The 16,386-nt window shown below is 43.6% G+C and overlaps 1 protein-coding gene and 1 non-coding gene across 2 annotated transcripts in view; both read right to left on the bottom strand.

The window, feature by feature from the left end:
• Window positions 1–521: 521 nt before the first annotated feature.
• Window positions 522–16,386, bottom strand: part of LOC142572814 (cytochrome P450 3A31-like) — a 60,072-nt gene continuing 44,207 nt past the window's right edge. Inside the window, exons 7-14 of the mRNA XM_075682186.1 lie at window positions 16,073–16,203; window positions 12,094–12,154; window positions 10,215–10,284; window positions 7,426–7,534; window positions 7,273–7,361; window positions 6,181–6,321; window positions 3,792–3,957; window positions 522–2,767 (exon numbers count right to left, since the gene is read on the bottom strand). Of these exons, the coding sequence (XP_075538301.1) occupies window positions 2,690–2,767; window positions 3,792–3,957; window positions 6,181–6,321; window positions 7,273–7,361; window positions 7,426–7,534; window positions 10,215–10,284; window positions 12,094–12,154; window positions 16,073–16,203 (845 nt within the window). The 3' untranslated portion in view covers window positions 522–2,689. The remainder of the gene's footprint in view (window positions 2,768–3,791; window positions 3,958–6,180; window positions 6,322–7,272; window positions 7,362–7,425; window positions 7,535–10,214; window positions 10,285–12,093; window positions 12,155–16,072; window positions 16,204–16,386) is intronic.
• On the bottom strand, window positions 9,358–9,432 carry TRNAS-GGA (transfer RNA serine (anticodon GGA)). Its single transcript has one exon. It is a non-coding gene; the product is annotated as a tRNA-Ser (tRNA).

Below are 16,386 nucleotides of genomic sequence, written 5' to 3'. Positions count from 1 at the left end.
CAGCGGCATCGACAACCGTCACGGGTACCGCAACGACGACGCACAGTGGCGAGTCGTGCTGCACGAGTGCTAGGTACATCGCTATTCACAAGAACAGACGTCTTCAGAACTGTTACTCTTGTCTGCGTGCATGCAATGCGGTCTGTACCGTGTTAACGTGTGTCTGTATAGCCTGTGTTGCATGTAAAGGGCTCCCGTCTGCCGTGTCATTATTAAAAGGACGCTAGACCGAAACGAAATAGCAGGTTTCCTTCACACACGGGTTTCCAAATGTTTCTGACGCACTTAAAAAATTTAACACGCTGTGCAAGCTACGTAGTGTCCAACATACATCTATTCCTAAAAACAGCGCCATGCAGTGAAATGACATAACTTTTAGATTATGACAAATAATAGCATTTAGCACTTTCGAATATACTCAGAATATTTAAGACGGTTGGCACGAGCTCCAAATGAAATGTCATTACTTTTGCTTGGGCGCTGCAATACTAAAAAAAGAAAACACGACGTATGATTCAGTCAAGAAGAAAATACATTGTCTGAGCAATATTTGTGGTTTATTTTCATAGCACCTTTACCGTGCATACATAGCATAGATAAGCATAGGGCATGCATATACCTAAATATATACGGAACATCATTGATAACGGCAACGCCGACGGCAGAAAAGTCGCATTGAGTGTCCATGGAATTGCAGTCGCAACAATCAATAGGCCAAATAGGGAGAGGGAAGCTGAAGAATACAAGAGATGCGAACCCGAAATATTCTATACTTCTTATTTGCTTATTATGAAATATTCACATCTCGTAGGGGTGCGGGGGCAAACATCAACTCTTAAAGGCGCCGTGCGCGTCATTTGAGGGGTGGGAGGTACAAATGACCGGCGATACCCTGGCGGAACAAGAAGGTCTCGTCCAGCAAATACTTCGAGCAGCCATGGCCAGTGGAGTCCTGGAATGAGGACATCACCCACTCCACCTCAAGAGCAATGACCTGGGTAGACCAAATAAATGTTTTCTCTCTCTCTCTCTCGAATCTCCCAGACTCTGTATGTGTGACTGCGGCAGAAAGGAATACTGCTACAAATACTTGAACACGGAGCACATTGTACGTACCACGAGTACACAGGTATTTTATTAATTAATTAGTTAATTACTGAGTTATTTAGTTACATATTTATTCAATTATTTATACGAAAATATTTTATAGTTCTTATGCGGAGCCGTGAGTAATGGTGGCATAAAATAAGCACCGGAGGGCACTTTGTTTTGTAGTGCTAGACCGACATACTCATCTGGTATCACCGTCTTTCCGTTGCTAATTTTCCACAATCGTAGAACCCTTTCTCCTAGTGTTTGAACTACGGCGAGAAAAGAACACGGTGCATAAATTGCGAGGGACGCTAACTTTCAGCTGGCTGGCTGGAGCGAAAAAAATAAAACGCGATTCCAGCATTTGTCGCCTAGTCCACGAATAGCTACCGGACGAAAGCTGACTGGGCGCAGTGCTTTCACTACAAGAGCGGGCCTGGCAAACCAGGGCAACAACTGGAAGCGTAACGGTACAAAATTAACGCGTCGAAGCAGCGTCGAATTCTTGTAATTGCTGATAGTCACTTTGTTTCAAGGGCGAGCGTAGTTTTGGGTGATGGTGCGCTATGGCCAGCCGAGCTCCAAGGCGAGCCTTACGAAGGAGCTGAAAGGTATTTGCGCCAGGGGAGAGCTGGTGATGTGCTGTGTCCAGGCCGAGGAAGTTTTCCGTTAAAAGCCTCGAAGCCTCGAACTGGAACGGACACCTCTGCTTGCGACCGACGGGCATAGACCTTCTGCTGCCCCCATGAGTTGCGTTCCCGGAGCACTGAGCGAAAAGGATGCCGTCCGTGCACGAAGTCTGGCCGTGTGCGACGAGCGCAAGTCTTCGTCTGTGGAGAGGAGGGAAACGATCGAAGTGCCTGAAATCAATCTGCGACTGCTTTGCATCGGGCGATTCCAGCACGCTTCCAGATCCCCAACACCGGAGCGAGCGAAAACTAGGAGTGAGCTTGAGTGCGGCGGCAAAGGATAACGAGGCTGGAGCTGGCAAACGAGAACCCGAGTCAGGGGCCCCCCTGATTCTGGGTGGGTGAGGGGAGGTAGATAGGCGAAGGAAAAACGGTGCGATGCGCTTTTTCTGCCTTACCTGTGTGGTGCATTACCAGGAATCTACCGCGGCGAGTGTTCTCCCGTGAACTTTATTGATTTCTTGACGAGATAAAAACACCCCTCCCCCCCACCCTTCCACCACTGTGAAGAATCTGTTCTCTGGGTTTTGTTTATTATTCTGATTCATTCTTTAGCAAGGGCCTCAAATTTAGCAGCCTTGGTAACATTTGGTAGCATAGGAGGGTTTACTGGTCAATTGCCTGCTCCCTGTTCCCGTGTCACGTGCCGGCTGTGCCACGCACCTATGTTGTGGGGAGATGCTCAGCACTGTTGGAAAACATGTGGAAATAGATAAAAAAAAGTGTACGGATAGGTAAGTTGAGGGACTGTGCTAGGAATATCTACGTATGTAGAGTAACCCAATAGGCTCCTGGTAATAGGACACGGTGACTAGTTGAGTAATCTTTATGCAACACGAAAATCTGCTATATTGGCTCACAAAGACAAGTGATTCCGGTGCGGTTTCTAGGCAAGCGAAAACAATGCGTTAAACATTCTCAAACTTGAACCACACGGAGCGCGGCAGGCTTGAGGTGATCAAGTTGCTCCTGAACTCCAGACCTTCCTGGAGAAAAGAGAAAAGGAATCGCTTAACATCGTCAACAGTAGCTGACATCTATGCGCAAGTATCTTAATATATTCATTTTTTCTATAGAGAGCATCTAAAAAAAACTATTGCTGGTTCTTCAGAAGTCACAGTTCCTGTAAGTTATGTTCTATGTAAGCAAGAAAGCATGCTGATTTGATAGCAATAAACGCAGGTCAATTTAGTACGCGGTAGAAGAGGACGTGTTTCGCCCAATACTACTTGCTTTGTACGAACAGTAGATTTGCTGCGTCTCGGCATTTTTTTGTATAAGTGCTTTCTCACGAATTACGCACAGGGAAGAGAGCAAAGTGCACTTGCAAATAATATGTGGGGGATAACAAACATTATCTGTTGCACATGCGATGTTCTAGAGCCACATTATAAAGGTTATGGTTTAGGCTACGGCTCCTGAACAAAAAGCCGCTGTTCGATGGTACCAAGGGATTAGGTAAGGGGAAGCAAAACGGCACAAACGCTCAAACCCAAGAAGACATGTCTCGATATCTCGGATGTACTGGCATTGTGCTAATCGGTACCCTTCAAACCGTAGCGGTGAAACTGGTTGTTTCTTTATCCAGCTTTACAAGGGCTTGAACCGTGTAGCTCATTGTCGTTGAGTCTCCAGGTTATTTGCTGTTCGGGTAGCCTGCTTAAACTATCTTGAACTTGATCCGCGCAAACAACAGTGGACAACAGTTTTACGGGGCATTAGTGCTTTGCCGTCTCGTTTAGCTTCTACCGTGCGTTCGTTCTGTATGTGCGTCCGGCGTTAGTCTCCGGACCACCCCAGCGCAGTTTATTTTCTTTTTCCTTGTTGTCTCGAGAGTATCTCTCCGCTGCTTGTAACCTAACGCTATCCATATTCGTAAATGGTTCTCACTTTTTGGCAAAAATCTGACAACTTGATTAAAATGCTCATTTAATGTGAAGTTAGCCGTAAGAAACGTGGCCGCTATGCCGAAGCCAGCGGTAAGTATATGTCCGAATGTATGCCGCTCACCTTGTGACGCTCTTCGTCCATACGTACTCGGTATCTTGAAAGTAACGTGGCGATGACTGTTTTGACGTTCAGCATGGCGAACGCACGGCCTACACAGTTACGTGGACCGCTTCCGAAAGCCAGGTAAGAAATAGGGTTGATGCCAGCCTTGTTCTCATCGCTAAATCTTTTACTAAAGCGAAGAAAAAAAACAGAGCAAAGGGAAGTATTCACGAGGAATCAAATGTTCGTGGCCAACAAAAACGATTGGAGGCAAGCGTTAAGACAATGAATGTGACACCCAGATACATCGCGTTGTAACGTCTACACCCCTTAAAAGCCTTACTTCCGAGCTATGATCAAACCATGAGGAAAATCGAACGTCGTTATAATATTTCATTTCAGAAACAATTTACTTTACGCAATAGTCTCGGAAAAGTTCGTGATGTGTGCCTAGGAGGACTGAAGCCGAAAACGTGTGATGGTCAGCCGACGTGTGAATCTAGAATATGGCTCAATTTAATATCTATCAACAAAAATTAAGAAAAAAGAATTTATTTGCGCATCAATAAAACAGGGACTGAAAGGACGAATGGAACGCGTTAGCCAGCTCAGATATTTTTTGCACACAGTGCATGCTGTTCGCGTAATCATTTCCGCTTATAACTTGGCGCTTCGCACACGCTACGTGCTCTGGTGAAGCTTTCTTTTTCTTTCTTTTTCGAAACAGGAGGGACGGCGGCCGCGGTAAACAGGATTGACGCCTGCCGAAGCGGAGATTTCGGTGCAAGAGTGTTAGATAGGCTTGAAAAACGCTCTCTGTCGGAGGAACAGTGGAACACTGCGACAGTGGCCGAGACCGTCCTCAGCACAGAAGGCATTGAAGGTGTTGTTGCGCTTTTTGTGGAGGACTGGTCTTAGAGACAGATTTTAAGCAGTGCCGTATCCTCCTTTCCATACCCCCCTTTTATTGCTGTTGTTTCCTATCTTCATTATATGTTATTCCCCTTACCCCCTTTATCCACTTTCCCAGGCACAGGGCAGCAGCTGGTCTGAGGACTGGCTAACCTCCCTGTCTTTCCGTCTATTCCTACTCCTACTCCTTCTCGGTGCAACTTTTACGTCTTTATCCATCTTTTTTTGTGTTGGGGGTGGCTACTCGTGATCAGACACTTGGCACATTAGAGACTTCATAATAAGCCGCGGGAATAAATGAATCATCAGGTACAGTAACTTCAGCTAATTCATCGCGTAAATGGACATTGCAAGTGCCCAAATGTCAATAAATGGGCTTCACAAGCGAGCTACGTTGTCTTGAATAGGTCTGCTATGATAATGTTTTTTTTTATTTTTGGTAACTTTCAAATATGAAATCACGGAATCGATTATAACGATGCATTTCATTTTCATTCTGGTTTTGGAACACATAGCAAACCTGCTTTTTTGACAGCGGTGGTCATCGCTGAGGTCGACTAGAGAGCAGCGTAGTTGATTAACGAGAGCGTTCGCTATCACGCAAGGAGGACCAGTAAAACAGCGAGCAAGTTAAAAAAGACAGTTTGTTGAAGATTTGTTCGTGAGTGTTCATACCACAACTGGCAATTATCGCAATTCGCAATAGACGCGAATTCGTGCTCTTTGTGGTGCTCTGCACGGGTTTTGAGCGAGGTATTTGAAATGCTTGCGACCTATCACGCGAAATGCACTAGTTGAAGAAATGTTTGGGGAGTAGTCTCCAAAAAGTACCAAAAATGTCGTTGCCTACAAAGTTCTGCGCAGTCACAAAAGAACTGGCTTTGTCATAGCAAGACGAACATAGGCGTAAGACAGAAATTGCTGTCGTTACAGAATAGGCTTATTCGCAATTTACAGGACGACAGAGGAAAATGGAAGAATTTAAGTCGTTGCTAAAAAAAAGAAGAGTGAAATATTTGTCGTGATGTTGTGCTTGTACTATACAATGTATGCGAAGAATTCTGTTCTAGCAATAAATATTGTATGTTGTGTTTGTAAAGTATCATTTTGGGGAGGTTGAGTTCTTTTATCACAGATAGTTTAAGCAGAACGTATAAGTGGATGTCAAAAGATGAAATGTTTTATGTTTCCCGGCGAAGTTAAGCCTTCATGTATGCTTGGCATGCTACGTCATGCATGTATTATCATAACAATATATGATGACGGATAACAAGGAGCGAGCAAAGTGAGATAAAAATAAACACTCGCGTAAGGAGCACGCATACGGACACAGAATAGTGCAAATTTATGGCATAAATCCATTCCATAAAATGGGTGCATAACTACTTTTTCTTTTCATAACGAGAAGTAGTCATCCTGATGCTACTTTCAAGAATTTTAGGCCTTTTATAAATGGCCCCTGTAGTGCTGTGACATCACTCAGACATTTCTTTACCTCTCGGGGTCAAACACAGTTGGATCGCTCCATATATCTGGGTCTACGTTGAGGCAGCTTGCAGCAGCTAATACGCTGACACCTTTTGGTATTAAAAGGTCCTTGTACGTGTAGTCGGAAACCGCACGCCTCGCAACAAACCTGGGTACAAGAAGATAGATCAGAAAGATAACTAACAGCTTATATAGGAAAACACTACCGATGAGGCGTAAATTCAAGTTTGGGCGTTGGTTCTCACATAACTTGTTATGCTAGTGCGCATATTTGCCAAGAAGACAACACTGTATATGTCCATAGACTTAGTTTCTTTCGTGTACCGTAGAATATGTGGTGTGGAGGTATTTGTGGCTTTGTTCCATAATTCTGGCGGGTACCAGAAAGCAAGAAAAAGCAACATTACATTTTGTGCATGTTTACATTGAAGCTACGCTGTACAGCTTACGCGCTATCTTGCAGTGACGATTGAGTTTCCAAATATGTCGATTTACGAGCTTCTAGAAAGAATTGAGAACATCTTGCAATCGCTGGAAATTAAAAGACACACTCTCAAAACGGTAATCAAATCTATTGCTTTGTTCCGAATGTAACAATGTTTTGAATGTTCCTATGCACACAACATGCCTTGATGAGCTTAATGCTTGCTATTACGTGTGAGTGGGGTTTATTCTATTTCCTCGTTTGCCCAAATGTCATTTCTCCTTGATAATTCGACAGTCTAAATTTGGGGACCGGAGAAGCCAGCCACTGAAGTTGGCCAAATTCCCAGTATTACGAAATCAGTCAATAATTGAATCAATCCATCAACTCGTAACTTACAACGGCGTCGCCAAAGAGCAGCGACTCTGAATTTCTCTTCATCTAATTTGCGGTGCGCACCTTTTTTTTTTGATGCCGTGATGTGCAGTGCCGAATTGTGTTACTTATTCGCAACTCCACATTTCTGCGTGTAGCCTGGTTTTAACGTGAATGGAAGAAGGTGTACTTAAGATGCAGTACAAATTTCATTTGCTGTTACAGCGTGTAAGACATCCACGACAGTGTAGTTTACGGATCAGATCATTTAATCAAACAAGGTGGGATATATTCGCTTACCCAACGTTTTGAGAATATAGACGCATCGATTCCTTGATCACCATGCCGAGGTATTTCATTCGTCCGACAGCGTGATAGGTGAGCTGACCCTGTAAGAATACAAGTCACCGAGATGACGCGGACACCTTGGAAGAGAACCACCATCCCGGTTACCTCCTCCTTCAGCACGGTGTGAATTTCCTTTCTCAGCCTTTCTTGGATGTCAATATTCATGGCCACGGAGTACAGAGCAGCGACGACTGCGTGAACTGTGCTGTCTAACCTGAAAGTTGCAGTTAAGAGGAAGCTTTAGCTCGGGTGCACCTATTGAAATACATGGGGATGGATAAATTGTTTAATTTCTGCAGCCACTGCACCGACTGGAATCAAGTTTGTTTTAATGAAATGAAAAAGTTAAAACCTACTGTCTGTTGGCGGAAGTCGTTTGAATAAGACCATCATGTTTTTACAAAACGTGTTCAAAGTGACAAGATAAAAAGACGCGAGAAGTTTACCGCGCAGTCTCGCAGCAACAAGAGGTGTTCACTCAGTCAAATAACCTTATTGAAAGGTCCTGCGAGCTTGTGGCACCACACTCCTACAAGCTCTGCCTATTCAGGAACCTGAAGCGTACAAAATCTGATGGACTATGCTTATGCATCACTCTGAAATTTACCCCTTAATTGTAAGAACGACTTTTGCAAAACATTCCTAAAGAGTGTAAAAATTAGAGGTGAGTTCCCAAACTCACGCGGGAAATTCGTCGATTTGAGGTGCTCTAGCGTAAACAGTTCACAGCAGTTTGATATCTGTTTTTGACCCAGTGCAGCGGATTCGTAGGCATTGTGCGCGAACATTTATAATGTCCCCAATTTTCTACAAGTCTTTATTAGGTTTTATTGCAGCCGCTTATAGCATGTACGCATAACATATAGTTTCTCCGCAAATATAATAGAGTATGACATTAAAGTTAAGTAAACTTGATAGGAGAAAGGCACGCTCTCTTTATATCTGTAAGCAAAGTTCTTTGACCATCGAGCGCAGTTGAATTCTTTATTGCGATAGCAATTATATGGACGCTCTAGGCGCATTTCTGCCATCTCCGTGAGGTTACGTATGAGTGAAAGCGTGTGAAGGTGAGCCGCCGAACGCGGTTGAATCTAGAGTGTGCGAGCGAGGAATACGGCCCGGATTCGCGCCCTCTCCTCTGGCCCGTGAGGCAAGGGGGGTCAGGTGAGGGAGGAGGGGTGTCCTTCTCCGGCGGCTGCCAGGGTGGCTCGATGTCCTCCTCGCCCAGCGCTCCGTACAGAGCGGAGACAACCGCGGCGTCTACTACGGCGTTGGCCGCGCGAATCACGGACGTCGTAGTGGACGCCGTTGGGACGCGCTACCGGCGCTAGTGTGTGTTGAAAGCAATCTGCGACAAGCCAAAGTGCTCGCCCGCACGCGCCTCTTCTTTAAAGCGATCTGTAATGTTTGCAGAGAGCGTGTAGTGCCGGTAGCTTCGTATACATTCTGCTTTCCACTTTTAGTTCGCGTTGAAGCGACAGATGCACGGAGGTCAATTCGCTCGCGGCTGTTTCCGCGATTCCTAACTCCAGCGTTATCAGAGAAAATGTCCGCTGTAAACGAGCGAGATGTGTTCATGTTTCCCTGTGCGCGCGTGAAACCATGGTGGTTAGTTTATTTAAAACACATTGACGGGCTAAGTTGTTTGAATCCATGATAGAATGGGTTAGGGCGAATGAACAAGGACGTAGAGAGAAGTAGACACCCAACGACAGTGCTGTCTCTGTGTGTGTTTCCTTCCACGTTCTCGTTGAGTCACGTTTACGCAGTGTATCATTGGTAATTTAGTTAGTAAGCGAATGTTTACAAATTTATACAGCCGCTAAAGCTACTATCCTTATTTCGTACAGCTATCTGCTAATTCGCTATCTGTGCTTCGTTTTTCGGACGGAAGTGCGATATTTTTAAACGCTATGTCGGTATACAGTGTGCTACATAATAAAGGGAAAATCAGACATCCAGCCGTTCGTAGCAATTGCTACCAAGGAAACCCATACGGGTTCCTTGAAAGAAAAGCCTCGCAGTTGAAGAAACATTCGTCCCGGTCCGGGACTCGAACCCGGGACCACTGCCTTTCCGGGGCAGCTGCTCTACCATCTGAGCTAACCAGGCGGCTAGCAGATGGTAGAGCGAAGTCGGATTTGTGAACAACTCGAAACAAAGGGAAGAGTTTGGGGTAATAGTTCTGCGGAAACCCGCAAGATGGAGATCAGTACGTAATAAAGGGAAAATCAGACATCCACTGTTCGTATCAATTGCTACCAAGGAAACCCTTGGTAGCAATTCTTTGGTAGCAATTGCTACGAACGGGCGGATGTATGATATTTCCTTCATTAAGGACTTCTCTCCACCTTGCGGGGTTCCGCAGAACTATTACGTCAAACTCTTGCTTCTGCTTCGAGTTGTTGACAAATTCGACTTCGCCCTACCATCTGCTAGCCGCCTGTTTAGCTCTGATGGTAGAGCGGCTGCCCCGGAAAGACGGTGGTCCCGGGTTCGAGTTCCGGACCAGGACGAATTTTTCTTCAACTGCGAGGCTTTTCTTTCGCGGAACCCGTATAGGTTTCGTATATACGTGCGGGTCCGACTACCACGTATGCGACATACGCGGGTGGGGAAACATTTCTGGCATCCTTCAAAGCTTCTAGCACGCGGTGTTAAATGGCATCTCACATACGCCACTACGCTGCCCTTAAGGAGGCGCGTCAGTAAAATTACTTCGCTTGCAGGTTAAGCACTGATGTCGTTGTGCACTTTTAATATTTATGTTTCAAGACATTTCTTTGTGGGCTGCCATTCATATAATTCTGAGGAATAATTAAGTCATGACGACGGCGAACATTGGGTTGAAGTGAACATGTACGTGATCGCTACAGCAATAGAAAGCTACTTACCCGGCAGAGACGTAAACGCACGCATTGACCAAAATCTCTGATCTAGATAGGCGGCTATGAACTTGATTGCCTGAAAAAGAAAGAACAATAGCATGCGAAGATTTATGTTACGTGGGAAGATGTTTACGAAGTCTAAGTGCGGACAGCGCTAAAATGCGCCATATTCGATGGAATTATATTTTAATCCTCTTAAAGGATTAAAATCATTTTCAAGGTTGTTGAATAAAGTCTAAACAACTGAAAAATTCGAAATGATTCTTGTGGCTAAGGAGTTAAAAAGTCGTGCACTGACGAAGCAACACCTTGTATTGTTGTTTCTATGTTTAGTTCGTTGCGAATGTTGCCTGAATATATTTTTGTTATAAAGTATAATCAATATTTTTGAACAGAGACAGGCCGTCATCATAAGGCAACAAAATATGCTGTATTGAAGAAATATGTTTATTTAGCTACTTCCTTAGGTTTCCATGGTTGGCAGACGGCGGTTTAACACAGTGGTGTAAGCGAGGGCGCGTGAAGAAGCTTAGAGGCAGGCACCATTGCGGAGGAGGAGGAGTAGAGTAAATGAGCTTGGGCAGGCGAATAAGAAAGAAAGGAAACTGCCTGATTTGCCGGAGCAGGCAATGATGTCATGCACATAGGAAAAGGAGAGATGATGAGGAGGGTGCGCTCAGGGCCGCGTCCTCTCCACATAAGAGACGCACGCAACAGGAGCAACGTGAAAGCTATATCGCCGACTTAATTTTTGGCGATGTCCTTGGGGGTTGTTCCAGAATTGTTAGAATCGAAAGTTTAAAAAGGCTGTTGAAAGTGGGAGAGCCGAATGTATTCAATGCAAAGAAGTGTATGAGGGAGCACAAAATTGCCCCGAACAAGGGAGATAGATTATTCAAGGTGTATAATCTGAAAGCCATAATTTCACTTTATATTTCCATTTAGGTTTTCGGAGAGAGCTGGATTTCTTGAAAGCATTGGGGGAAAATTTGTGAAAAAGGAATTCTTCGCAATCATTACTTACAACTTCTTAATAATAATTACAGTAATACACTTCGCTCACTCTTCAATAGCTTGCGCGGAAGTCACGGTTTCAAATCAATATTCCACTTGAGGCCACAAGAAGAGCTTCACCCTACGAAGGGCCCCAAATGTCAAGAAATTCAGAAGAACGCAACAATAAGCGTGCTGATTAACCTTTTATATTCATGTCTATGCTCCAAAAGAAGAAAGGAAACAGAAAAAAAAGAAACTTTATTTGACAACACCACGATGGTTTGCTTTTCCGGTTTCATTTCATGATCATCAGATAGCCAGTACAAAATATGAAAAGCAGTTGAATAACCTAGCAGTGTAATTAACAATAAATGTAGGGGTCCTCATATCAATCTTGCTACCTAGCTTTACAATGTTGCGAAATGTTCACCAACAATCGCGCGCTACCCGAGATTTGCCTGCAGGGAATATTTAATATCGTTAGGTTAAGGTAAACGCTAAAGAGAACTTTTAAATGACTAAGGTAGCAAATATTCTTTTTTCGTTGCGACAGCTGCCCTTTAGTGAACATCTTGATCTAAAACAAGCTGTCGCGTCATAAAAAAACAGGATTTATTAAATTATAATATTTATTATTTTTATTTAAGGTTAGCCAGGGTGTTAGTTCCTATCATACTCATTCGCTACATAAATCTCAAGCACAAGTCTAAAGAAATCTTCTGAACAACGTTGAGTTATTCTGGCCTTGAAACAAAATTTTTAAACTAATATATATACTTCACACGGAAAGCATCGTATAAGGAAAACAACAAAATGTACTACCTGAGGAAAAAAATCTCAGGCATGCTGCAATCAAAACAGCTCGTTTTTGATAGAACTAGAAACATACTTGTAGCGACATCCACGTCTTCGCTCTTAAGCAGAAGCTGGAGGATGTCGGCAGCCTTGTTCTGAAAGAAAATAAACATAACAAATTGCTGGCTCTGCCGTAATCGAGAGTAGACGTAAGCACAATATGGCAATCCGCCAAGAAGATTGGTTGGAGATGATGCTAGCCACAATCTTAAAATGGGTGTAGTGCATGTTCCCAACAGCACATCCCACCACACCACACCGCACTACTCTATACTGTACACTCGTCAATATGGACGCTGCTCAGCTGGAAGAAGAAAACCGGCTGAAGGCGGCACGACAGGCAGCGAAAGATGCCAGGGAGACAGCGCACTGCCAGGCTAGAAAAAAAAATCGCCTCGAGAAGGTGCCACCCAGCATTGCGCCATTTTTCGAGGTGACACAAAAGCTTTCGCCGCAGAACTCACGGACCACTGGCGCTGAAAAGAGCACAGGCAACAGTCTCTCAGCACGAAAACATGACAAACTGACTGTGTATGTGTGTCTGCCTATTGAACGTCTCTATTGTAAATTACAAATAAAACTGCAACCTACTAGAAGTTACAGCTCCAGTGATATTGTGAACAAACATTAGGAAGAACTCGGAAGCAATAGTTATGGTAACTTGTTTGGGCAGTAGCTAGCGTATGTAATGCGGTCCAGTACGAAGGGTTGGGGGTGAGAGACCGCATTTCGTTCTTAAATTTTGTCTGGTTGCCCTGATGATCTCGTTCTTTTCTCGCAGCTTACCCTTGTGTTCACGTATGAATGCCAGGATGACGGCTCTGCTTTTTTGCTCAAGGTCACTTGAAGGTCGCCGACAACGGGAGCAAAATGTATTTCATGCTTAACATGGGATGGGCCTATCGTGTGCCAAACATATGTGCCTCTAGGCACGAACTAAGCATAGTCGCAAAATTTCAGTATGGCTAACAACTCAAAAGCAGCTAAACTTAGAAATGTTCTGCTGTCATGCGTGAGAGCTTCGGTGTAGCTCCATCCTTGTAACTTCTGCCGGTCGAGATGCTGGCGTCAGATTGTTTGTACTACTGTCGCCTATGTGCGCTGAATTGCTACGCTTTCGCAGAGTTTTCTTATTGCACTGAGTAGCATGTCTTATTTTGTGGTATTCTTACTGCCCCGAAAAAGCTTCTGAGATTAGAGAATTGAAATGAATTGTTAAATAAATATTAACTGTAATACTGAGCGTTCGCAAACAGCATACTAAAGAATCTATGCAAATTGCAATAGCGATGAAACTCTCTCACAATTGCGAATGTTAGATCATGCATGCACACACATCTTTTTCGGTGGTCTATGTCAAAACACCAACCTTTGCTGCGTTGCTGGAAGTAATTCAAAACAACAAAAAATAATTCTTGATCAGCAGCAATGGCTGCAGCGGCTGTATTTATTTTTTATTTTCCTAAGTATCTAAGGACGATGCATCGAATGAAAGCAGTGGATAGTTCGTGAAAAATTAAACCCCCTGTTAATGCGTTAATATAGGTGAAAAAAAAAGAAATCTTGCAGCATTTTTAGAATACACCCTTAAACTATTTCTATTGATGGTTATTTGGGATGACCCGCCTTGGTTGCTCAGTGGCTATGGTGTTAGGCTGCTGAGCACGAGGTCGCGGGATCGAATCCCGGCCACGGCGGCCGCATTTCGATGGGGGCGAAAACACCCGTGTACTTAGATTTAGGTGCACGTTCAAAAACCCCAGGTGGTCGAAACTTCCGGAGTCCTCCACTACGGCGTGCCTCATAATCAGAAAGTGGTTTTAGCACGTAAAACCCCATAATTTAATTTTATTTGGGATGCTTTTACGTGTAATAAATATTGTGCCTGTTACCTAAGCTAATTAATGGTCACAGAAGGGCATTCTAATTTTTTTACCAAAAGGCGCTATTTAAATACATAACTCTCTCAACATTTTCTTTAAAGTGTGTGGAGTAAAAAGTTCAGTTATCGACATTCACTTTCATATTCGTATATGTTTTATGGGCTGCCTCACGAACACTACGTAATTATTGAAGTGGTAAATATGGGTGTGAGATGGACAGTGTGTAAAATTTGTGTGTATATATTCAGGCGTTTGCAGTAAAATGTGATATTCGTGCGCTTATTTGGAGCGTATTGTGTCAGCCAGTTCATGGCTGCATCGAAAGCGAAATGCTCAACTTGATATGCTAAAGAAATTACGTATTTTGCAACATTGTGCACAAATATTCGACGTTCACATGTTTCTGTTTAAAGAGCGAAAAACACTAATAATTTTTATGGACATAATTGTTCGCTAAGTTTTTTACAACCATACGAGAACCCAGATATTTAGTTCCTCATTCTCAAAAATATCCAGATCAATAATGCTGTCGATAATAAATAATAATGCAGTATCCTCTGCATACATCCCAACATCGCAACATATAAAAGCCGAAGAAAAATCATAAGCCCACAATGGGCAAAAAGATAGATTGGATACGTAACATGCTGAGCGAACCAATTGCATGGAAGAACGGTCTGAGAGGTGGTCACGAGGTACGCTATTGGCCATTTTAAAGCTAAGTTGTAAGAAGTTAGAAAGCTTGCATGTTTACAAATCTATGTACTTCCTTCAGGAAAGTGTTGTTAACAGCAGTATAAAAAGCGTTCTCGACAACGAAGCATACCATCACGATTAACTTTTCACGCAAATTTGCAGTAATTGTTTGCGTGAAAATTTATACAGCTTCAGCTGTTGACCTCATTGATCGGAATTCATGTTGGTCATAATATTCCGCGTGTGCCAGACAACGTTAGCCAAGCAGCTCCACGGAAAAAAAAAATTAAAGAACATGCTGCAAGTTATAACTATCAGATATACTACGTTCGGTCGTCAGAGGTCCTCCGACAGAACCGTATGTACTAAAATGGCTTCTTGCATCATGTATATTTAATGTTTCTTTTTTTTTTCTTGAGCAGCTAGGATAAAGTGAGATGGGGCATGTGCCCTTATATAACATTGTAATTGGCTTCACTCGCATCAACGAGGAGTATACCACCGCAACCTTTTGCTCCGCTCCCTTAACGGCCGCCAGCAACGTTTACTTACCGACGCCTCGGTTCTTGGGTCCCTTCAGAGCAACTCCCATTCTCCAAGACTGCGTTGCACAGAACCAAAACTTCTATAATTTCGGACATGACCTTGTCTTCGCCGTACCCACACACCTAGAAGTCTGGCGCTGGAACGACGAGGACGATTTTTGAGGTAGCACCGACTGTTGTCTTTTAACCAGCTGGGCGTACCGGCTTTTAAACGCCACGTGTCGCAAGTAACTTGTGCGAAAATTAAAAAAAATATGTAAATGCCACGTAGCTGGAGAGAACCCAGGAAATGTTGTTTGCCGTCGCTTTGATCAAGCCCGAGATTTTTTTTTTTATTTCGCCTCTTTGGTTTTCTTTTTTTGTGTGTGAGTGTGCGTGTGTGTGGGATGGGGTGGGATGGGACGTATTTAGCAACAGAAACCCGGATCGGAAATTTTTCCGGGTGGCGTACAACTTCTTAATTACCAGTTTTAGCTGTGGATATAATATTTGAGGAGTTCATTGAATAACAATAAGTGATTATGCAAGTAGGGAAATACTGACAGTAGTCTGGGTTGCTGCAAGCGACGGCAAACAACAGTACCTTATTTATGTGCAGCTAGGTCGCACTTGCATATTTTTACATTTTGGCACAAATAACCTCAGACACATGGCATATCTGTGAATACCCTGTCCCCTGCTTGGTATTTCCGCGCAGCAATGAAATATTGAGTCAAAAACAACTTTGTTTTTAGTGCTAACGATCCCCTCAATAATTGCAGTGATATCGAACACCACCAATATGTAACCAATCGCGCCTCAAAACGACCACCAATCTTATTTATTGGCAAACTTTCACCTACATTACATTAAACGACGAAGAATCGAATGAAATAAAGGGCGTTCTCACCGTTTTCATCTCCCGGCGCCGCTCAATGACGGGGTTCACCAGATTCTCAACTAAAGTGATGAACTTATCCGTGCACCATGCAGTAACTGTCGCCAGCCACACAAAAATCCGCTGAAGTTCTGGCAGGCAATCTGAATAAAGGAAAATAGTTTATCCAGAGTACTGTGTGTACAGATATGAGGTTCATGCACGTACTACTGCATCAATTTTCGGAAAAGTGTTAGGAAAAGCGTGACAAACAAGAATGTTTGAATAAATTCCTGTCTGTACACAGAATGAACAACTAATTTAGTTGATAGCCGCTTTTGTGAGAC

This window comes from Dermacentor variabilis, chromosome 2 (genome assembly GCF_050947875.1).
Source record: "Dermacentor variabilis isolate Ectoservices chromosome 2, ASM5094787v1, whole genome shotgun sequence".
In the NCBI taxonomy this organism is placed as follows: Eukaryota; Metazoa; Arthropoda; class Arachnida; order Ixodida; family Ixodidae; genus Dermacentor; species Dermacentor variabilis.
This window is presented reverse-complemented; position numbering and strand designations above follow the sequence as displayed.